General features: G+C 42.5%; 1 protein-coding gene across 5 annotated transcripts in view; it reads right to left on the bottom strand.

The window, feature by feature from the left end:
* PAK3 (p21 (RAC1) activated kinase 3) overlaps window positions 1-23,231 on the bottom strand; it is a 180,396-nt gene that overhangs the window by 20,056 nt on the left and 137,109 nt on the right. For 4 of the 5 annotated variants that reach the window (XM_083797398.1, XM_083797397.1, XM_083797399.1 and 1 more), the window contains 7 exons: window positions 21,806-22,002; window positions 16,075-16,175; window positions 11,254-11,407; window positions 9,575-9,612; window positions 6,975-7,106; window positions 5,763-5,925; window positions 905-968 (listed from right to left, as the gene is read on the bottom strand). In XM_083797398.1, coding sequence (XP_083653524.1) covers window positions 905-968; window positions 5,763-5,925; window positions 6,975-7,106; window positions 9,575-9,612; window positions 11,254-11,407; window positions 16,075-16,175; window positions 21,806-21,980 — 827 coding nt within the window. In that variant the 5' untranslated portion in view covers window positions 21,981-22,002. Of the gene's footprint in view, window positions 1-904; window positions 969-5,762; window positions 5,926-6,974; window positions 7,107-9,574; window positions 9,613-11,253; window positions 11,408-16,074; window positions 16,176-21,805; window positions 22,007-23,231 lie in introns of all 5 variants that reach the window. The other variant, XM_083797400.1, reaches the window with a different exon arrangement.

Here is a 23,231-nt window from a genome sequence, read left to right as displayed (position 1 = left end):
ATGCTACCCTGGGTTCAAACCTCACAGACAGTTAAGGCAGAAAACCATCTCCTGATGTCAGTAAACAGCTTTCTGCCATACGCAAGCAGCAGCACAACCCTGCTCTTACACAAATGGCATTAGCCCTCCCAGAATTACAACATAGCCAAGGAAACTTGGAATGAGTAGGCAGTCTGTCTATTTAAAATGCACGTCCGATACCTCATTTTGATATAATTTCTCTTGTTCTTGTCTCCTCACATAGGAATTATTTCAGATCATTCCTATTTAGAATAAGTGAAGTAGGGTTTCAAAAGGGAATAGCCTGGTAGATTATTTTCAGTAAATAAAACCTGCAGGATCCCAGAGTGGTCTGCCAGCAGGCAGGTGATACATTTCCTCATTAAGTGCTTTGCACATCTACACTGTCTTTATTACTGATTTATTCATTTATTTTGTTTTGCATGTGTTTAAGTTTCTAAACTGTTTTTTTTATTCCTGATCACTGAAATATTTTTAGCACAATGTTTGAAAGAAATGCTATTGAGAGCTTTTATTTATATGACAACTATCATTTGGCAAGTTGCTCTTTGAGACAGAATTTTTTCTTCTTCTTTCTTTAGTGTGGCTGTATTATTTTGAGACACATAAAAATGATTTCTTCTAAGAAAATAAATGCTGCACACTGGAGGGACAGCAGATTGTCCAGGGTCTGTTTCTTGCTGCAGATAAGACATTGCCAGCAGCAAGGTGTCTTTAATGATTCCTTCTGGCCACAGCTAAAATACTGATGAGAAGTGAGAGACAGGAGAATCTAAATGCAGCGTCTGAGTGTGTCTGGAACTTGCCCAGACTCACACTTGATATTTTACCAGCAAAAACACCCAGCCCTTGTTTTTGTATAGATAACTATGATTGGACTTACCCTTGGCCAATTTTTTCAAATCGGGTATATTTCTTCTTAGGGTCTCCCACACTCACTATGCTCCCTGAAAGAAACAAAATTAAAGACGCTCACTTCAAAATGGAGATACCACCTTATGAGAGATCAGACATGCTGTATGGGGTTGTGAGTTGCACGTAGTCAGGTGGGTAATAATAATGATCAACAACAATACAGGCAGCTCTATAGCACAGCTGGACTCTATAAAGACTTTTTTTTTTTAAACAGTCCTTTGGAGGTTACCTGTGTCTCTGGACCTTGACAGGGAACTGGCAACGTGTAAATATATTGATAGGACACGGATATCAGAAACGAACAAATGTCCATGCAAGTGCTTGTCTGTTGTCTACAAACATTAATGAGAGCTGGAATAACAGAGCCTTTTTTTTTCTTCATTCAGAATAAATACTATGTATGATTCTACACAAGTTTTAGTACTTTCAAAGATGAAATGCACCTTGGGTTCTAGAATCAATTTTTATGAATAGATGCCATTTCAGAACAGGAAGACCATAGCAAAGGGTTTACAAGAAGGGATCTTCTCAATCTTTCAGTAGTTTGCCAAAATAATGTTTTCATCCTTTTAAAGAAGAACATCTCATGTTATAATAAATAATTACGGTTGTTTAAAAAGTATGACCCTCACAACTGATTACCTCACAATTATTTACAAAGGAGACTGTGCTTGTGCCATTTTAAGAACTGTCTTGCTTGCCTTCACCCTGACCTGGACCAGTAACAAGCATTTGACTCTCAGCAGGGAGATCCTCACAGTTAAGAACCGTGATGCAAAACAACAGCAGCATTCCTCTGAAACCAGCATAGCTAGCAACAAAGACAGCTGCACAAGGAGATGCTGGTAATTCCATGAGTGCAGGTGATGTGATGCACAAAGCAGGCCAGATGGGGTGCTGCCACCTCCTGGCAGCTCCTGGCTGCAGCAGAGGGAAGGCAGGGCCAGCCCGTTTGGCCCAGGCATGGGACATCCAGGTCCCAAGCAATTTTGGAGCACGCGCCATTGAAAGCCAGAATTAGAGCACGCACAGCTTGATGGTTTCTTGCCCACTCAGAGATGTAGGCAGTCTGAATGGGAAGGAAAGAAAGCAGCAATCAGTATACTAAGTTTATATCGAGTGAAAGAGCCAAAATCTGCTAAATTCAAACAAATCCAAAGGAGTTATTCAAAAACAACACTTTTTTCTGGTCCAGCAGTTGCCTACATAAAACACAAACAACAGTGTCTAAGTTGATGGTTAAATGGCAATCCAAATGACTTTGAAAAATTTAAGTGTGAATGTACATCACTGAAATGCTTGGAGGAGATTAGCTTAGGAGGAAAGATTGCCCACATTTTGCAAAATACTTTGACTGATCTGACAATATTCCTGCATCACCAATACAAATACGTACTTATTCACCTCCGTGTCCAAAGCAAAATGAGGTGGCATGCCATTCACTGGAAGCAGTGAAGTAGCAAACACCTCTCCCGCTCTCCAGGCCGGTTCTCCAGGGCAGAGGGCTTTAAAAGCTGGATGCCCAGCCAGGGATCCTGCCTGCCAGCACGGCAAGGAGACAGGGCATCGACACCATCTGCTACACTCCTTGCTTAAACAATTTTCCTGGTCCTGGCAAGATCACTAAAAGGAGCTGCAGGGGAAGAGGTTTCCTTTGTGCCGCAGTACTCACTCCCCTCTCCCGGCACTCCAGGAATGCCAGCCAGTGCCCGCTGCTGATGGCACTGCAAGCACTCGCTGGCTGAAGATGCTGACATAGTCCCAAGTAGCCTGAAGTGATCCTGCCCTGCTGTCGCAGCCTGCAAGAGATACTGCAATTGTCTTGCCTGGAGTCAAAGCCAAGGACATAGCACTTAGATGACCCTGGTTAACTTTTGTATTTTCCTCTGGTCGGAATGCCAAACGCTGCCCAGCTCCATGCAAAGCAGAGGACACACCGTTTTCAGCTACACTTCAAAATCCATAGCTAAAATTGGACACCCTGAAGATGGCTGTTGCCGAACTCCTGCAGTGGGATCCTGGAGCAGAACAAGGACAGCTTCCCAGCCAAAGTGAGAACTCGCTGAAACATGCAACCTGAGATGAAGCTTTTATTCTGCTTCACTAGAATGGGTCTTTGCTGTAAAACAACTCTTCAGCCAAGAGGATTATGACCAGAGGACTCTGGAACTCACTTTTTAATGGAGTGAAAGAAGGGACATAACCAAGAAAAAGCATTCCCTCCTGCTCGTCCAGGAGGAAGCTCGCACTGCTGAACTTGACCACCCCCCACCAGACCGGGATCCCCATGAATCTCTGCAGTACCAAACCAAGCACTGCCGTAACCTTGTGCTGGGCTGGGTAACAGGAAAAATACTGCGTTGGTGTTGTCCAGCTTGGTGCTGTTCTCAGCTAGTAAATGGAAATGCATATCTACCAGGACAGACACCAGAAGTTCACAGATGTTCATGTTAGAAAGGACTACAGAAAAAGAGAGACCGGAGAACAAATACTTCGAATAAAATTTTTCCCAATTTGCTACTGACTCAGATTTTACAGTCCTTCCTAATATCTTGAGGAGGTGCTTTTGCAAGTTACTTGTTTATGTCTGGTATCCTGTAATTAAGCCACTGCTTTTCAAATATGATAGCACTGAAATCAACAAACGGGCTGGTGTGCAGCTCCAGCTCAGAGGAGCACCCCCTATTCTGGACCAGAGATAAACATACCAGCTATTTTGGTGTTTTTAAGCACTTTCCTTTACTAAATCCTAAATTAAGTGGATAAGAAAACAGAATTGGGCCACTTCTGTTTCATAATTACAGTGGAACATATTCATGATTTCATTACAGACAGAGTTTTGTTTGACCTTATCTCAGTATTACAGGCTTTACTCCCTAGTAAAACGTGTAATGAATGTGCCTCTAAAAAAACTCAAGTTATTTCAAGCAGAGAAGAGTTATGAAAGCAATTTAATATAAAAGAGGTTAAGGGACATCATCTAAGAGTAGAATAAAACCAACTGCAGAGTAAGTAGGCAAGGTGGAGAAGTCATATGAGTTTGAAAACAAACAAACAAACAAAAATCACCCAAACCCACATGCTTAAATCTAATTAGCCCATGACTACAACAGAAGAGCATCACCCCCATTTTTAGATGGCTTCATGGAAGTACAGAAAGATTTTCATTGTCCACATCACAATTTGCCAAGGCAGATCTTCAGACCTTGCACTGAGTATCAAATTCTTAAGAAAGTAAAAACATGAAAGCATGAAACATTTCAGAGGTGTAACCCTCAATAACTCAATGGCTCAGTCCTGATCTAGGTTACACGAGCTTCAATAAATGATATGCATACTTAATGTTCAAGTATGCAGGGTACCTGCAGATCTCATGGTAGATGGCCTGCCTCAAACATTTAGCCTCAGATGAAGGAGTTATAATTTCTCCCTTTATAACCTGACATACCTGCAGATAAACTTCCTGCTCTGGAATAAACACATTATTTCATTATCTCCTCAGCTAAAGCCAGGGAACTTATCCCTTCAGTACCCCCTAATGGCACTGAGATGCAGTTCTATACGGTCCTGTCAACCTGCCAAGGGTGCAGAAAACGACACAAGCAGCAAAGAAATGCTTCAGCTTCTGCAGTCACAGCCACCATCAGTGGCAGGGACGTAATGACAAAGGTTGGTTCAGCACAAGAACGAGCCACTGACAAACCACCGTGAAGAAGCCACGTACAGACTGTGCTCTTTCCAAGTGGTTACCTCCATTAAAGGCACAATATTATTGGCTTTGAGATCAAACACAAGGAGGCGTAGATCAATTAACTCATTGTCCTAACAGTTAACAGGAGACAGAGTGAACTGGGGTACCTTATCAACTCAAGGGTTTGTTATCTGACAACACAGCACTGAAAGCTAGAACGTGCAAGAAGCTGATTATTGTGCTGTAAAACCATAAAGGGCTTAATGTGCTTGCCTAGTGTACAATCCATGCAGGGCTTTGGGGTTAACAGTCAGGATTCTGATGGCATTAACTGGTTGGGAGTCAGGTATGTCAAGGTGTCATTTATCTGAGGAATATGCAGTGAATGTGCTGGAGGCTAGCTCCTGAGAAACGCTTGCAGTGCAGTTTTATCTGATCAGGTCACATAGCTGTGTCTCGCTGATGCCTCTTTATAAATATAAAGCTAAGAAATAAAATAAGGATTGCTATAAAAGTATTTTTTTTAATTTATTTTGAGGCACACTGAAAACCTGTTCTCTATCCATGGTCTCAACTCATGTCCTTTCAAAGGAGTCCTCTGTCAAAACAGAGAATTCTTATAAAAACAAGCTCTGATATATTAGTGGTAGTGGTAAGAACACTAGAATATCCTTGGAGGTGTCCCCCTTCATGCTGAAGGAATGGGCTTAGTTCCGTAGCTGTCTACAGGTTAAAAGAGAAAGATTCCTGTATTTTGGCTCCGATGACTGGTGAGAAGTCAGGAATCTAAAGAGAATTTAGGAAGCCAAACATTCAGCTAAATTTGGGCATCAGCACACTGGAGTTCACGAGGTCATTCACTAGGCCACAGACTTCTGCTCAAGCAGAAATAATCTCTTATTTTGCCTTTAGCACAGGCAGAACCTCAGGCAAATCCAAGCCAGTCACAGCTGGCCTCAGAGGCAGAAGGAATATCCAGAGTGCTCCTTCACTTCCTCTAAGCACAGTAACAGTTTGTGTGAGGAGTTGTAATTGACCCTTTATCACTAAACTAAGGTTGATCATTTGGTATATAAAATCTTGAGACACGCATACAATACACTGCTTTATCAGACAAGAAATACAGAATACGTACTCAGTTTCTCTAGGATCTCCTCGTCTGTCATCTTGGACTTTTTTCGCTGCCGGTCTGTGTTTCTGTACAAAGTATTTGTGTTCGAGTTTTCAGGCTGGGGAGTTGTGGCTTCTTTAGCCGGTGCTGGTGCAGCGACAGGTTCAATTACAGAGCGAGTGTAGATCTGTGACAGTAAATTACTGTGTGTCAGAAAGGTGGATTGCAGAGTTGCCCCGAGACTGTGACACAAACACTTAGGAAGATGCTGTCTGCCACACCCAGGACTCTTAAAATGTTCCTTTTCACTTTCCACTTCTCAAATAAGGATAAATGAAGACTAGTTTTACACAAGTTCACGGCCAGTTTCATTTTCTATTTTATTTTCTGAAAGATGACTGAAACAATGAATTTACTGTGCTGCCAGAATAGAGAAATGGCTATGTCCAGGGCCTTGTTCCTTGTTGCTCATCTGTTTATATGGGTAACAAAATGACTCGCAGTTGGAACTTTGCTAACAGTTCCAAAGATGGCACCAATATAGTGCTGAAGGCAACAGTTTTGCAACAGAAATAATGAGCATTAGGACACTAGTTTTACCCGTTAAGATAGGTATCTGAATAGAAGCAGCGAGCATTTCCCTTTTCTGGTCATAACTGCTGAACTGACTTCTTGTCAGTGTTTCAAGCTTTAAGTAGCGGCCACTAGGACCTGCATTATAGTCTTTCAGACTTCCACTTTCTCTTCATATTGCACAGCTGTGTAGGATTCTCACCAAACTTCAGCCATGTACAAGTTAATAGTGTAGTCTAAGTTATTCATTTAGCTCCTCATATAGTGAAGAGGGATGGGTACCTCCAGGGGATAGTTTCTCCTGAATGTCCTACACAGGTGTGCAATGGATCTGGTGACTGCTCCTTCCACTTGATGACACAGCAAGCCCACAGATACTTTGGACAAAGTTGTTCACTTTTATCCTAGCAGCATTAAAAGAAACAATGCTAGCTCTTAGCTGATGCTAAGATAAAATTCATTGTTCCAATCAGCAGCACAGGAAACTCTTAACTAAATAAATAATTAAGTTCCATCAGATTTTCCTGGTGTCAGTAGCTTGGGTGAAGCAATACCCCATGACAGGGCTCCAGCCCTCAGACCCTTCACCAACGTGCCCCAAGTGCTGTCTGATCAGAAACATTCATTACACCACAAGCAGTGCTGACTAAAGCTGGGACCTACTGATTTTGTATGTTCAGGCCGTGGTGCAATAACAGGCGGAGGTTCATTGTCATCTTCCTCTTCCTCATCTTCTTCATCCTCTTCTTCAGAAACAGAAGGCGCTAATGGGGGTTCTGATGCTGTTTTTGTGCTCTGTGGACAGACAGTAGCATGACTGACAGTCACCACGTTGGCACTTGGGAGGTTTGATAATTACATACAACTCTGCTTAGCTATCAGAAAGCAATCTATACGTGCCTATAGTAAGTCCTAGACACCTCTCTTACACACCCTACAATTTAAAGGTTACAAATTACAATGTTTTGTTAATTCATCTTGGTGTTTTTCATTTTTGCTTTTTAGTTTTTACAATAATCTATTACACATGCTACTGAACTGTGTCATGTGTACATTACTGGAGTAATGAATTAAACAAAAACAACTGAATAATTCCCATGTTTTGTCAAAGTCTGATTTCACCTAAGTAATGCTTGAATCTATCACTAGAAATCACATCTAGTTACTAGTTCATTGCTTTGGCATTGTGTTTGCAGAAATGGTACCAGTTAATTAAGTTAACAGGTGTCTGCTGGCTAGGTTAATTAGCACACTTCAAAGTGCAAAGTCTCCTGCATTTGTCTTGCAGGGAATTTTGCTTTGTAGAGAAAGGCTGTTTGTTGCTTTATTATTTTACCCCGGGGGTAGTCACATTACATGTTTCCACAGTGCTGAATTTCCCTGTTCAGCTCCTTTTCACTACCGTCTTCCTCTTTATCTAATCATAAAGCAACACACTGATCTCTCCACTATTTCTCTCTTACTGCGACAGTGACCCAGAGTGAATGCAGCCTCTCAGCGGCACGGTGCATCCTGCTGACCTCTTGGTGGCTGCCAGGCAGACGTCCCAACTGCTTACCCAGGCTCCCATTACAGCAGCGGAGAAAAAAGCTACTGCCAGGGCGCAGTCGACCTTCAGGCAGAAGTACAAACACAGGGCAGGCGAGGGAAGTCTGGCTGATCAGTTTAGACACAGATAAATGTCTATGTGTAAACAGAAGCTTAGAGTGCAGATATTTAAAGTTGAGTGAGTTGAAACCCACTTATCTTTAAAACGGTATCAATTTAGTATAGTGCAAATAGCAGTAACGGAAAGCCCACAGGAAACGGGGGGAACTAATTCATCTTCGCACCGGTGCTGTACTGCACAGCTGCATTCGGTCACCTGGATGTGAACACTCTGGCATATATGCCAGGAATACACACGTGAGAATCCTATTTTCTGTGAGTTGCAGTTCTATCACCCAGCTTTCTAAGGTAAATGGCTATTAATGTGACCAAAAGTAGGGGGGATGATACAGGAGATATCCTCAACACTAGTTTAAGGGGCAATGCTATCAAGGGTGCCCTAATGGGAAGGTGTACATTACTCTGTCATGTATTAAATCAGTGTATAGCTTTCTATATACATCACTAGCATTTTGCTTACATGGGGAGAGAAGATATTAAGGCAAAAATAACGAAGGGAATAATCACATTTCTGCTCTGTTAAATTCTTATAACTTTTTTTTTTTCCACTGGGCTCCACGTTTGGTCTAACAGCACTAAATTGTGTAGCTAGAACTTAAAGTCATATTATTTAATGCTAGACTCCCATTAAGGAGTGAAATGAAATTTAAAAAAACTCCAATGACTGCTCACTCTTGTCAGAGTTGTTTTCTTTATAACATTCAACCAGTATCCTATGAGCAGGTAACTTTCAAAAGCTGACATCTTGACGTCTCACTGCTGGCTATGTTTACTAGAACAAAATAGCACAACATCTGCCAGTGTGTCCATACCCACTGGAAAAGCTGTCTGGAAGGTTTTACTATGCTCCCATGAAACCCAAACTTCCTTTTAAAAGTTTCATGTTTTATGAAAGATAATGAAAGTGGTATCAAATGAAAATTTATTGAAAAAGAAGTGTGAATATTCAAAGATGATTTTCATTTCATTATACACAGTCTCTGCTGTGTAATCACAAACCGAAAACGATGTTGCTTAACACTTGAAAATAAAGGCTAAATCCCTACTCAATCATTTGCTATTTAATGCACTAACATTAACACTAATAAATCTGGTCAATATTAATGTGAATGTCATGAGAACATCTTTGGGATTGCTACAGCAAGTCAGTATTAATTAGAGTGAATCATTACTTAAAACTTTCTTTCTATGGTTCCAGTGAGTTACATATCAATTATAGCCTTATTTATATTCAGCTACATATCCAGCTGTACTAAGGATAAATCATAAAATTTAATAGAAATGGTTTCCAAGTTGTTAAAACTATATGAAAATGGGCTAATTAGACAGTACTGCATATTGTTGTGAATTATATATTCCACCACGGCTAACAACAGTATGCAATCTTCTGTCTGCAAAAGCAGACTGTATAAGATCTGTAGAGAAGTTCTTAAAGGGAACTAGAAAATAGCCAGTAATCCTTTTGGTGCTGCTGCAAAGACACTTAACGTACTTCCTTTCAGCCCATAAGGCTGGCACTCTATCATGAAAGTCAAAGCTCACAGTTTGCTCCACAATCACATGCTTTGAAAGCAAAAGGTTACTTTCACACTCACCGAAGGATGGGCTTCTATGTATCCATGGGCGCTTTTATCTGCAATGTGCACGGGAAAATTAACACCGTTATAAAACAGGATCCGTTGTGGGGAATCCCACAGAACAAGTAAATCCAAACTGAAATCATTTTTCTTTCACAACGTCCCTCCAGTAACAAGAGTTATTTTACACAGAAAGCAAGAAGCAGGACAATATACTAGGGTATTGTTTTTCTACAAATACAAATTTTTCTTCAACATCCAATGCTTCCACTGCCCAAAAGAGCTAAAGCAGTTATTGTTTTTTGTTTGTTTTTAAAATAAATTGCATGCATTGATTCTCTCTAGCTTGCTGCACGTGTCCCCATAAAAGCTTCAGAATCCCCCTTAGCTAGGTGGGTTCTGTTCTGACACAGCCCAGTAACAGCTAATTAAGATGCTAGATCCTTCTTTTAATGCTGGACAGGAATACATCCATCCTTCTAACTTTCAGTAGTACTGAGCTCAGGAGCATACACTAACTGTTTAGAATTTTGCATTTCATCACAGAAGTACTTGCTATTTTAGCAGACATTAAATGATGCTTTCCCTTAAAAAAGAAGACAAACATTAATACTTTCTGGAAATAACTGCACGGTTTTTAGAAGATCCTCTGAGAAGCTGCCCCAGCCTGCATTTTGGGAGTTGTATTGGTTGAACCAGCAAACTGAGGAAATTACAGACTCCAGCACCACAGACTATCACGTGTAGGAACTGAACCACTGCAGGCTAAGTTACAAATGCTTTCCACACCCTGTTGGACACAGACACCCCCTCATCAGCTGAAGCTGTTGACACAAGCTTTACCAAAACAAACGCATCTTACTGGTATTTCTGTTTTAAATGCATCTCAGTTATTAAGAAATAGCAGAAGAACACATCAATACAAAAGCCAGATGTGCTGCATCTAGAAACACCACTGCTTTCTTGCTAGATCTGTCACGAGCTGGGGCTTGATTAGTGAAATGAGAAAAAAACATGGGCCAAAGGAAAAAAAAATAAAAAGGCAAACTACAGCACAGACTTGCTTTCTCATTTCTGCAACTCTAGACTACAATTTTGCAGAGTGTACACAACCATGAGAAAAATGACACCACCATCACGTTTTCAGGCTTTGGCATGGTAATGCCTAAATCATGAGGATCTTCCTGGAATGCCACAGAGATGGCTCTGGACATTACTGCTTCGGGACTAGCACAGCTACCTTGGGACTTCTCTACAGCTCATACAGAAAATCCTTGAAAATTCTTCTCTTCATAAAATACCACGAAAATTCCTCGTAGTCCATAATCTATTGCTCCTAGGATCCAACAGTAATTCATAAGATGAACTAAACGGGTGTGCCCTGTACCCCTGAACACTGCGAAGTAACAAGAATGCAAAGACATAAAATAGAAGTAAACATGATCTCTGGCTGCTGATGCTTCTGAATAAAAATGACAGTGACTGCCTAGCATCTTATTTAGTTCCGAAAACAAGACAAAGAAAAGTTAGAGTTTCAATGACATTCGTGGACAAAAGGGGAAATTAACTCATTTCAGGAGTATCCCACTAAGAGTAATTTTCTAAGGTTGCTTCTTGACCACTGAGCATTCTTGAGCTTCAGTTTGATCCACTTAGGTGCCTGACATCCCTTTTTTTGCAGTGAGATGGTAACTTACCTCCTGACGTAAAGCTCATATATTTCTGGTTGTTAACTGTTTCTTTGGAATCATAAAATTTGAGGACGTCTAGAACTGCTTGTGGGTTCTTCTTCTGCTCTAGTTTTGTTATGTTGGAGGTCTGTAGTAGCCTGGCCCACTGCTCTGGAATGCCCTGTAGATGCCAAATGGAAAGAATGTTAATTTAGAGTATTTAACAGCTGCAGCTGTACAGATCTTTACCAAGATCCCATGCTACCTGTAAGATTACTTTCAGAAATTTGGATTGATACCTTACATTAAAATGAGAAGCTTAAACAGTAGATGCAATCATTCTCTTCTCTAACAAAATACAGAGATAAAACCAGGATCCAACTTTAAAAAGAAAAGAAAGTTATGATCGTGACAGGAAAAAAAGTGCATGAAACTCATCTTTAAATCAATTCTGCTCTTCCATGGAATAATGATTTAAGGCTTAGCTCGTTTTCCTGGTGATTCGGTGCAGACATGACAAGACTATTCTATATTTGTGGACAACACAGTGTATTTTAGGAGCTTTACACTGGATTTTTAATGCTTAATAATGCAAACATGTTGGTGAAATGATCACTGCTGTCTGATTAAAAGGTAAACCCCACCCTGATAGGACAATTTTCAGCATTATCAGGGAACAGAGGGGTTAAGCATCTGCGTTTAAATTGTCAAAATTGTAACACTGAGTTGTACCACAGCTACTGCTGTTAAGGATGTCTCTTTTCTGAGCTCCTGCAGCTCTGTATGTTCTCGACTGTAAAACTGCAGAAATTCAGGACTCAGAAAACAGGCTGAGAGTGCCAATGCCTTGTATGAATTCTCAAACATCTAACGAGGAAGGGTGGCATTTGAGAACTGATCCAATCACTGAAAGCCACAACTCCGCATTGGAATTGTATTAACAAACATTGCTTTAAATATCCAGTATAATTTCCTAAATTTGAGAGCCTATAATTTTCCCCATTTACTGCACAGCCAACATCTACCAGCGAATTTGTAGGGCTTACTGAATGAAAAACTACACCTGAAGTGCATTTACGCTTACCCTTGGTGCCACCCCAACCTAGATACACATTTTAACATGGCTTCTTCCTAAGAAGTTCTCTGCAAAACAATGTGTGACATGGGCCTCCAGAGTTTGGGATTAATGAAAAAAAAGTGGGATAAGCCAAGCAACAAATCTACTGCACACACATCAACCTGCTGCTGCAGTGCTATGACATCTCAAAGAAGCACTTTGATGCAAGCTTCTTTTGGGCCTGTGACGCACCTCTGGGAGCTTCCCTGTGCACATCTGTGAGCCATAGAGATCTGGCTGTAATGGACGTAAATAAAGAAAGAAAAGAAAGTTAAAACAGAATGTGGGACAACTTAGAAGGTGGTAGGAGGTGAAACCAATGGGCCAAAATGGGGAAAGTCCCATCTAAAATGGGAGCTCTGAGGTAGGTACTAAATAGGTGGCGGACAGGCTACAGGAAGGCAGGCTTAGGAAAACAGAAAACTCATGACCGTTCCAAAGTTTGGAAGCATCATTCCCCCTCCTCGCTTTTTTTAAGCCAGTTTTTCTCTCCCTTCTAAAAATGCATTACTGAGGATTAACGGCAAGTGACTAGAAAAATTACTCATGGTTTCTTTTTCTTTTTAATTAAAAAATAAAGATAAAAGAGAAATATCTGGGCTTTTACTGTTTGTCTAGTTTTTAAAGCCAGGTCAGCAATTTTGAATGGCTCTACACGAGATTTTCCAGTGGTTCCCCAGCCCCACAATCACAATTGGCCACTGCATGAGTCAACAAAGTGCAATGGAGAAAGTGGCTGGTGAAACTCAGATTTCGCACTGGGAGGTTGTGTGTGGTCATAATCCAAATAATCTACATGTGCCAGACTGAAAATTGGGGCAATTCAGAAGGCTTTATTGAATTAATAATGTGCAACTTCTTTGGAGTTTTAGCCACACCTTTCTCCCACTTGCAAATCCTGTAATCTTGAAGCTTTAAAAGTTTGGTTTGGAACCGTGTCTTATTCTAGACTGGGGATCAGGAAACTGTTCCAAAAATGCATGCCTCACAAGATGCACTCAAAGCCCTGCAAACCACACTTCTTCCTCCATTCAGAAAATGCAACTGTTTCTTCAAAATCAATCAATATAAAGCTCTGGAAGCATGCTCCCACCCAACAGTTTTGAGCCAATTTTATTTTGGGCTTTAAATCCTAATTCTTAGCAAGTGGGGTTGCTCCAAGCATAGTGAAATGGAGATATAAAATACGATCATGAGCAACAACGCAGCTTGGTACTCAAGGCTGAAAGCCAAAACTCAGGAGCCCATGCAGGTGTCCCCAACTTTGCTTTGAGATGCAACTAAGGGCAATCAGGTGATGCAGCCAGGGGGTGACTGTTAGGTGTTAAAACATGGTTCGATGCATCGCACATAACCAGTAGAGCAAACACCAATGGCATGACAACTGGAATAATTTGAAACTTAACAACAAACAAAAACATACGAAGAAACCATATTTGTACATGTATTGCACATTCCCATGGCACTTCCAAACTTTTGAAAGAGACAGACAGTGTTGTCACTAGACAGTGGGAATATTTGTACGTGGTATGGCTACTGGCAGCCCCTACAGCAGGACTGCCCGGCTGATACACCAGTTGGACCCAGGCTGGGACAAATCAAACATGTCAGATGCGACGTGAAATGCAATGCTTGCATCTGGAGACTCACTGGGGGCTGACAGGTAGTTCTTAACAGCGCGATTCCCTTGCTGACTGACATTTTGCTCCACTAAGGACGGCAGAGTTAAGCCTTGTGCTGGCAAGCTGCATGGGAGGAGTGAGGAGTCACCTTTCTCTTTGGTTTGTTTTAAATCAGTTGGAGCCTTCACAATGTGCAGCACTGCACTTGCACAATTTAGGAACAAGAATTGCTGTAGAAATGTTGTGAGAAGCAGCAGCCGTCTCATGTCTGCTATTTTCAAAGGGGAAAAAAATATATTAAAAAGAAGTAGTGCTACAGCAGTGACAGTGAATATATTTAGCCAGGTTTTGTCCTGTGAAGGGCTAGGACCCGTGCTGGTGGCATCTCACACGAAAATCAACAAACTCCAAAGCTACAGACTGTTTTGATGCAGTGGATAATAGCAATAATATTCACACTGATTCAAACCGTCATCTCTGAAGTAGATAGAGAACTTAGAACTCAAGTGCGTTAGCCTCTGCTTCCCTCCTTTTTGCTGCAGCTGGCAGGGAAGCACAACTAACTGGGATCCTCGCCACCAGCCAGCCAGCCTAGGAGAGAACAGGTAATGAGTGACCCATCACGTTTGCGTAGAGCCAGAAGGAAAGTCTGAAGCACAAGGCAGAAATACAGGCAGTAGGTTGAAAGGAAGAATAAATAGAGGAAAGGAAGAATAGCTCAACATTCAGTGGGGAGAGCAGTGAAACAAGGAAGGAAGGAAGAAATAAGAAACTCCAACACAAAAATGGAGAAAACAAAAGCATAACATATAACGTGGTAAGAAGATAAGAGAATGGTGCTGAAGAGAAACCCGAGCAATAAAGTGGCTACAGAGAGAGGCAGAGAGGACAAAGAGAAAAAACAGGGTAGTAGGGAAAACAGTATTTTAAAATTTTATGCTAAGTTTCTGAATGCAAATGACCACATCTGGGTACTTTAAATGAGTATTTAATCAAGCACTAGGGTTCAGCACAAAAATAATTTTTGAAAGATTTTATATCTTTTTTTTTAAACTAAAGCTAATTAACTAGTCTACATACTTTAAATGTAGCCGTGTTTCCTAATTACTAAGAATTTTTCAGTTTCACTACTTCTTTGAAGACACGCTATCATTATGTGTGTCCTTTTCCTTTTACTGTTGCTAGTACTATTACTGCTGCTGTTGAAGTGTACAGAAAGTTTCCAGCCTCCTGAAATGTTTTTGAGAAGCAAAAATAGCAACAGAAGTAAAAAAGTGATGAAGAACCCACATTTAGGGCTCAAATTTCAGAAATCAACCAGACTTTGTCCAAGCAAGTGATTTGTCCCATCCTGTTTGGTGTATGCAGCACACACTACAGTCTGACATACGGTGAGAACACAGTCTGACCACTTAGCTCACAGGGTACTACTGATGGTACGGAGAGTTGCTAATGTTTCCTCTCACCTCCGCAGTTCAACCAAGTGTAAGCTTACTGCCATCTCAGCTTCACTGAGTAATGGTTTCAGCACCTAGCCAGCAGTCTGAGAGAAAACGCTTTGAAGTCCCCTGCAGACTTCAAGGAGCTTCTATCAGACTCATTTTTCCCAATGCTTCATATACTTTGTAATATAAGTAAAAAAAGCTGATCACCTAGCCTAACAGGCATAGTTTGAAGATTATTGAATTAAAATGAATGGACTTCAACAGTGCTGCTGCTTTCTGAGCATCCCCAAGAGCTGTCTGCAGAGCAGCTGGACTTTGCACTTTGGGGCCGATTGTCTACAGCAAGACAGACGCTATGCGCATATGTGGGGTTTTTCAGTGCTTTCCCAAAGACTGAATAACCGGCCTGTGGGACTGGTAAAACCATACACCTACGTTTTTCTTAAGTTTTCATTTTCCACAGACACTCTGCTGATAATCCTTGGAGAAAAAAAAAAAAGCAGCCTGAATCAGAAGTAAAACACTCCAAACCCTAAGCCCAAAAAATAAAGGTCTCTTTCTTCACAGCCTGGCTGTTGTCATCTGAAGTTTCTGGCAACAGGCAGCTATTTTACCATCAAGAAAGCAGAAATTTTAGTAAACATGCAACACAGCAGTTACTTACTGTGAATTCTCCAGTGACGGCATCAAACCCCACGTGAATCGTGTGTTCAAAGTCTGAAGGAAGAGAGATCTCCGGACGTTCTTTCTCTTTCTTCTTATTGGCTAGGGGCAAAATGTTAACATGCACTTATTTTCTGTACAGCTTTTCATTCAAAAATTATCACAATCATGTGCGCTCAAAATAGGGTTTTAAAACTGGGTAACAGTTCGAAGGTTACTTGACAATTAATACAACACCAGCCTGAACGTCAGCCCCTGCTTTGAGAAGGTCTAGAAGGTGATATTTGATTTTGGTTTTCTTCCAATCAGTGTCACAGCTGCCAAAGCAAGGGAATTTAAGTTCATGAAGTAGTCTCCTTATGCCACCTCTACCCAGTATGACTTCTACTGTCAGTTCTTTTCTCCATCAAGTTTTCATATCTAGCCACTAAATTCCTGTTTGACTTTGCTCTCTGGGCTCCTGCAGAAGTATCCAGGACGTGCACGTGTGAGCCTGTCTGCATGCGTCTTCTCCACCATGCTCTGAACCTGTCAAAGTCAGCCAACTCAGAGAGGAGAGGTTTTAAAGATAACCAGGTTCCTAAAAGTCCTGTGAAAACAGGCAGAATGTTTGGCAAACTCCCAAACACACAGATGAAGGTAGCATAAACCTGCGTTCAGATACCCATTCTCCTGACAAGTACTTGAATTATTTGGCTTCCCTGGAGCACCCACACGCTCCAGGAGCGACCACCACGTGGTTGAACAATCCCGTGCAGAGCATCTGTAGGATCCTCTTTAGTGCCAGGGGCGTATCTGTAACAGCTGAGTGGGAAGCTGCTGTTCTACCAAACACATTTGTCATCTCAGTGACAAAATCACATCCTAATGACGGGAATGGAGCAAATATTACAGTGTCCACTTGTAGTATGGGAAAGTTAGAAATGCAAACTCAGGAAATAAGACACGTGAAACTCTCATGATGCATGCAAAAAAAAAAAAAAAAAAGACATCATCTTATGTCTTTAAATTGAGCACCCCGCACCTCAGGATCCTGCCTTTCCTCTACCACCCTTCCTATTCATCTAACGTATCCCTGTTTTAGGTATCCTCATTATGGTCCTGAGCAGCTTGTTCTGTAGGTCTGATGTAATACGACTTTATGCTAACAACTGAGCGACCCAGAGCTATACAAGATGTTTATACTGTGCTTGTCTTGATGGGACCCTCTATCAGGATCTCTAAATGCCACTGCGTTACCATTTATTAACAATAACAGGAAAATGACGATGTGTGCCACAGTTACACATCAGCAGGAGGGAAAGGAGCAATTGCTCAGTTCCCATCTTTATATTCGATATTCCCTCCATGTAGTGCCAGTGACAGCCCTGCTCTGCACATTAAAAAGAGCTGGAGGAAGACAATGCTGCTAGCTCAATCACAAGCTTCCCCTTCTACACTGCTATCAGCCAGGATAGAGCTTTGCAAAATCTGTCTTCTGTCACATCAGCCTTCGCTGCTCATGGACTCGTAATTAGCCTGCGTTTTAGTATTACATTTGCCCACTTCTTGAGTTCCCCCAGGTGCCTCCCCCAAGGGCTGAGCTCCCAATGCACCAGCACCCCTCGCGTCCTGGGTCTGCCTTTGCTCACAGACAGCAAGGCTCCCCACAGCAAACCACTCCAAGTTGTGTTTTATCTTATAAAGGAAAGCTTCTCCTGCCTCATTTTTCTTCTTCTACCTTGCAGCCTCGTTTAGCTGGAAGATGGTCTGCTCCTCCTAACTAAAATCCAGAGTACTTGGGATGTTTCTAATTCTTTCCCTGCACTGTTGCATTCATCCTCATTAAATAATTAACTGCCACCTTTCAGCTGTACTGCAACCCCCTACACAATGCTCATTGATGAATTATTTTCATTTGGCACTCAATAAAGATAGCAGCAATATATCACATATGAACGCAAAGGCTTTTTGCCTTCTTTTATCTCTAAGGTGGTGTTGCTTTAATTTTCAGGATAAATGTTGCCAGTTAGAAGATGTCATCTTTGTTCAGCATGCCTAACTTTTTGCTGTAGATAACACTCACTGGCTTCTCCTTACCTCACCATTTGCAAGCAAATGCAGTGAAAATTAGATTTAAAGGGTCAACAAATTCAGTTTAAAGAAACAGTCAAATCTGTGTGTGAAACAAGGTATTAGAGAAAACGTTCCATCAACAGCAGCACTCGTCCTTTCCAGGCCTCTCCTGCAGGGACAAGCATCCCAGCTCATTCCTCACCATTTGGCTCCTCTGTTTCACAGGGCTCTGCCTACCAGGTGCACACAGAACGCCTATGGACCAATGCAGATGCGGTGTAAACTATATACAGAATTAAATATCTCTTCGCAGCACCCTCATCCCCCCCCCCACTCCAGCAGCCTTATCCTTTTATTTCTCCTCCACTAATATGAAACACTTGGAGCTTCATTCCTTTCCTCTGTTCTTTTCCTGGACAGGAGGCATCCAGATGACTTCAGGTCAGACTCCACTTCCATCCAGCACCTTCACTGGGAGCGACGTTACTCACCCAGTGATCTTTACACAGATGTACCTCTGGAGGTGAAAGGAGGATCCGAGCCATGGTGGGCCTGCCCCCCTCTTATTGCCTTAGGTTCAGTGTTCTGCAGGGCCTCAGTTCACACGCTATATTAATTTATTGCACAGCAAGTGCAGGGGGGTTAGAAGAGCAAGGCTGGATGCAAACAGCTGGAAGAGCACAAGCCATTTCTTTCTGTTCTCAGGTCTCCTGAGGCAACAGCACTTTGCTGAAAGGAAACACTGCGGTCCCATCACCATCGCTACCTCCGAAGAAAATGGCCCATGTCACAGCTTTGGCATGGGATATGGGGAATGGGTTCGATTCCTTGCTCCACACACAGACTGCCAGGGTGACACCGGGAACATATTTCAGTATTCCTGCCCCAGGAAACGGGGTACCTTCCCCAGCGATGGGGCGAGAGGAGCTGTACCAAGAGGTGGGAGATCAGGTGTGACTTCAGTGGCTTGCTTTGACTGTAGAAGCACAGACTGGCCCTGCGCAGTCATCAGTGGCTTACCAAAGCAAGGTTTTATACGCAGAAGTGCTCAAACCCTAACTGAAAACCAAGGTATTACACTCCGGTAGCATAGCGCTGCCAAACAGTGCGGGTCCCTGCGTGCAGCAGTGTCAGCACAAACCCCTGCCTGTGAGGGAGCACAGCACCACCTCCATCCTCGCATCCCTGCTGTCTGGGGAGCAAACGAAAGGCAACACAGCTCCTGCAGGTTTGGGCACGAACACCCTGCCACGGTGTTTTCATGTTCGGTGTGCTAACACCAGCAGCGGACTATCACTATAAATCTGCGAGGCTGCAAAGTGTTGCACCCAGCGCGAGTAGCCATATTCATCACCTTCCATGTTTATAAGCAGGACTCTCAAAAACACGTCTCTGAGTCTGCAAAGCGTGCATTATCCAGCTGATGCCCTGACCCACACAAGCCAAGCATGAGATGAAACCACCTCAAGGGGCTTGACCAGCCAGGTTAAATTTCCTCCATTTATTACTTCACCCAACAAAATTAAGCTATAACTCCTAGCTTACTTTCCCTCCCAGCTACATTTAAATCCATGACACTTGCGTGCTTCCTAAGACTGCTCTGTCTGATAGTTATTTATGTCTATTTTTAATGTCACTGCCCATTTCCAGGAGGGGATGTTTCTGGATCTCCCTGCTTCCGCACGCATTTTGCACTGCACCTCCTGCTTTAGAGCCATGCCCTCGGAGAGGCACAAACCACCCTGCCAGCGGCCAGGGGAAGAAGTGACCCGAGCCGTTCTGGGAATCAAACAAGCAGGGACAGATTTTAATTCTAGCCTTTAAAAAGCATCAATTGAAAATTCATTTTGTTCCCAGAAGGAAACATTTGGGGAAGTGCTCTGCAGGGTGAACCTGACAGATCTGCCTGAGGCATGGTCCAGCAGGTCACCGACAGCCGAGGTCTGCGAGGACACCTGGATTTCACCTAGCCCCACGGCCTGCTCAAAGCTGGCCACCTGGAGCAGCTGCCCAGGACTGTGCCAAGCTGAACACCCCCAAGGATGGAGATTTCACAGCCTCTCTGGGCAACTTGTTTCAGTGTTCAACCATAACCACAGTTTAAAAAAAAATAAAAAATTGTTATACTTAAATTGCAAATTTCAACCTAAAATTTCCTGTATTTCAATTTGTTCACACTGCCTCCTATACTGCAATGGGCACAAAAGACGAAGTCTCCGTGTCTTTTTCCTCAGAAGCGCTTTCCAGCTGGATGACCCCAGTGCATACTGGTGCACGGGGCTGTTCCTCCCCAGGTGCAGCCCTCTGCATCTCCCTTCCTTGACTTTCACAAGGTTCCTGTCCATCCATTTCTCCAGGCTGTTGAGGTTTCTCTGCCACACCATCTGCTGTGTCAATCACTCCTCCCAGTTTTCTATTACCTGCACACCTGCTGAGAAAGCTGCAGTCTGTCCTATCGCCCCACTCATTACTGAAGATGTTAGACACTGCTGGTCCCAGCGTTCAGCTCCTGGGCTACTCTGCTAATGACTGGCCTCCAGCCGGATTTCATGGCACTGATCCTAACGCTTTGCGACCAGATTTCAACTAGTTTTCAGTTCACCTCACTGTCCACTCATCTACATTGTGCTTCAGCAGTCTTTCTCCGACGATGTACCAAGGGAGGCTGTGTTAACACCTCACTAGAGAAAATACCCACTGCTCTCCCTTCACCACCAAGCCTGTCATGTCAAGGTAGAAGGCTGTCAGGACGGTTAATCATGACTTCCCCTTTGTAAATCCATGCTGACTACTACTGGTCACATTCTTGTCCTTTATTGGTTTGGAAATGGTTTCCGGGAAGATTTGCTCCAGTAACTTTCCAGGCACCAAAGTGAGGCTGACTGGTGTGTGGTTCCCTGGATCCTCCTTCTCGAGGGCAGAAGGGCCAGTCACTTTTTTTCCAGTTGTCAGGCAACTCATCCAATCGCCATGACCTTTCAAAAATAATTGAGTGCCTTGCAATGCCATCAGTCAGTTCCCTCAGCACTCATGGGTGCTGCCCATCAGGTCCCATGACATTAAAAAAGAGGATTAAGTTTCCTTGATTCTGCAAATACATTAACTCAAGACTTACCCCATTCTGCCAACGCATTTTAAAGAATGCAACTCAAATGCTGTTTAAAAGATTCTCTCTGTGACCACACGCAGCAGGTTTTAAAACAAGCCATTCTGCATCCACTATCACTGCAGAAGCAACAAGCACGAAAAGCCTTGCTCCTGTTCATGGAATGCAAGTGTATTAAAAAAAAAAAAAGTGTCAGGCATATTGCCTTCTCACTTCTGCAAATGTGTTTTGCAAAGCACGCAACTTCATCTCTGCTTTTACTGCAAACCCAAAGCGAAACCCAAAGAAAAGGATTCCCCAACTTAACTGTAGAGGTATTTTTAAAAGGCAAGTCGCACAACGTGTGTGCATGTTTTACTGGCTTCCCAAAGACAAGAAGTAACTGACTGAACACCTCCTCCTCTTTTGAAACATGTTACTAGAGTAATTGGAACAGAAGGCTTTGGAAGGACTTTTAATTACCATGTTCAGCAACTGAAACAGAAAGAAAACAGAGGCAGAAAGTAAACACAGCAACCGACAGAAAGCAAGACAAAGATGGAGCCACCCGTTCGCACTGCTGATACTTTACTTTTATCCCCTCCTCCTGGGAAGATGGAGCGAAGCCTGGCTTTCTTGTTCTTCTCCTCAGGGGCCATGGGGAGCGGTTTTGAACTGTGGTTTAGTGCTGAAGAATCGCGATTGTTGCTGTTCATTCTCAACGGTGGGGCTGGAGGTTTCTCTTCAATATCCAGACTATCGGACATCTTCAGCAGCCCTCAGAGCCTCCTGCAAAAGCAGAACAGAAAGCATGCCTGTCAAGGGAGGATGCCAAGACCGGTGTCCTGGGGTGGAGAGGAAAGAAAAAAGCCTTCTGCTGGAATAAGGAAGCCTGTCTGTTAGAGGTTTGCTCTGAATAAGGTTACTGTTGTTTGCTATAAATACGTGCAGTGACTAATTCCTAAAAATCATTGTACCACTTCAAAAATAAAGTTTTTTTTGTCTTTCATAGTCTTTTTTAAAAAAATATTTACAACTTTTTTCTTCATGCAGTTGTTTACAAACCAAACCTTCCTCTAGAACCAGACCTCCAAAGCCAAATTCACATGACTTATTAAAACTATCTTGTACCCTAGTGGACCATTTATATAATGTAAGAAAGAGGGTGGATGTTGGGCTGGTATAGATAGCAAGCATTAAGATCTGTTCCCTCCCCACTTTGTGTTTGCAGAGGGTTTACTCCTGAGAGGGTGGGGTTTCAAAAGGAACCATCTTGCCAAAGGAAATTTATTCAGAAGTACCGATTAAAAATATTTTTGCACATAAAAATGAGCAAAGCATTTGCTTTAAAATCAGTCAAAATCTAAGCAGGAAAACGATCGCATCCTGAAAACATTCAAGTCTTCCTCTTTCTGTTCTGGTTCACACATGGGTACTGTACGGTTGTTTGTGGCAGAGCTTTGAAAACAGGACCATAAAGTCCTGAGCACGGTACATCAAAAGGAAGGGACATGTACAGCCTTCTGTTGACCCCCTAAGAACAGGGTTACTGATCTAAGGAAAAAAACACCCAGAAATTGTTATACAAGATTTGCAAGTTGGGGAAACACAAGGCAGGTACTGCTTTTGAAATTACTGATCTTTCTAGTGTATCTTAAATATTAAAATTCAAGCCTGGATTAACCAGCTGGTTTAACAAACAAGCAGTGCTTGGTAAAATGAACTCCGACTGTTTTAAGACCTGAAAATAGAGTATGATTTCAAACAGATCAGATGTGATGTGGGCTCTAGTGCATATTTTTAAAGGTTACAATTCTCCAAGCACCTTGCCTTCCAACCCCTCCAAAATGAATGTAGCTCCATTTATGGAAGGCACATGCAGGCCACTGTGCTTGTCGGATGGATCCTCCCGTGTGCTGATTCACAGACAACACACGTTAGTGCGGTCAGCAGCTCCTCTCTTAAATCTGAGATGAGGCAACTCATGTTTTTAGCTGCAGAAGTCATAGCTTTCTTCA

This window comes from Anser anser (genome assembly GCF_964211835.1).
Source record: "Anser anser genome assembly, chromosome: 13".
In the NCBI taxonomy this organism is placed as follows: domain Eukaryota; kingdom Metazoa; phylum Chordata; class Aves; order Anseriformes; family Anatidae; genus Anser; species Anser anser.
This window is presented reverse-complemented; position numbering and strand designations above follow the sequence as displayed.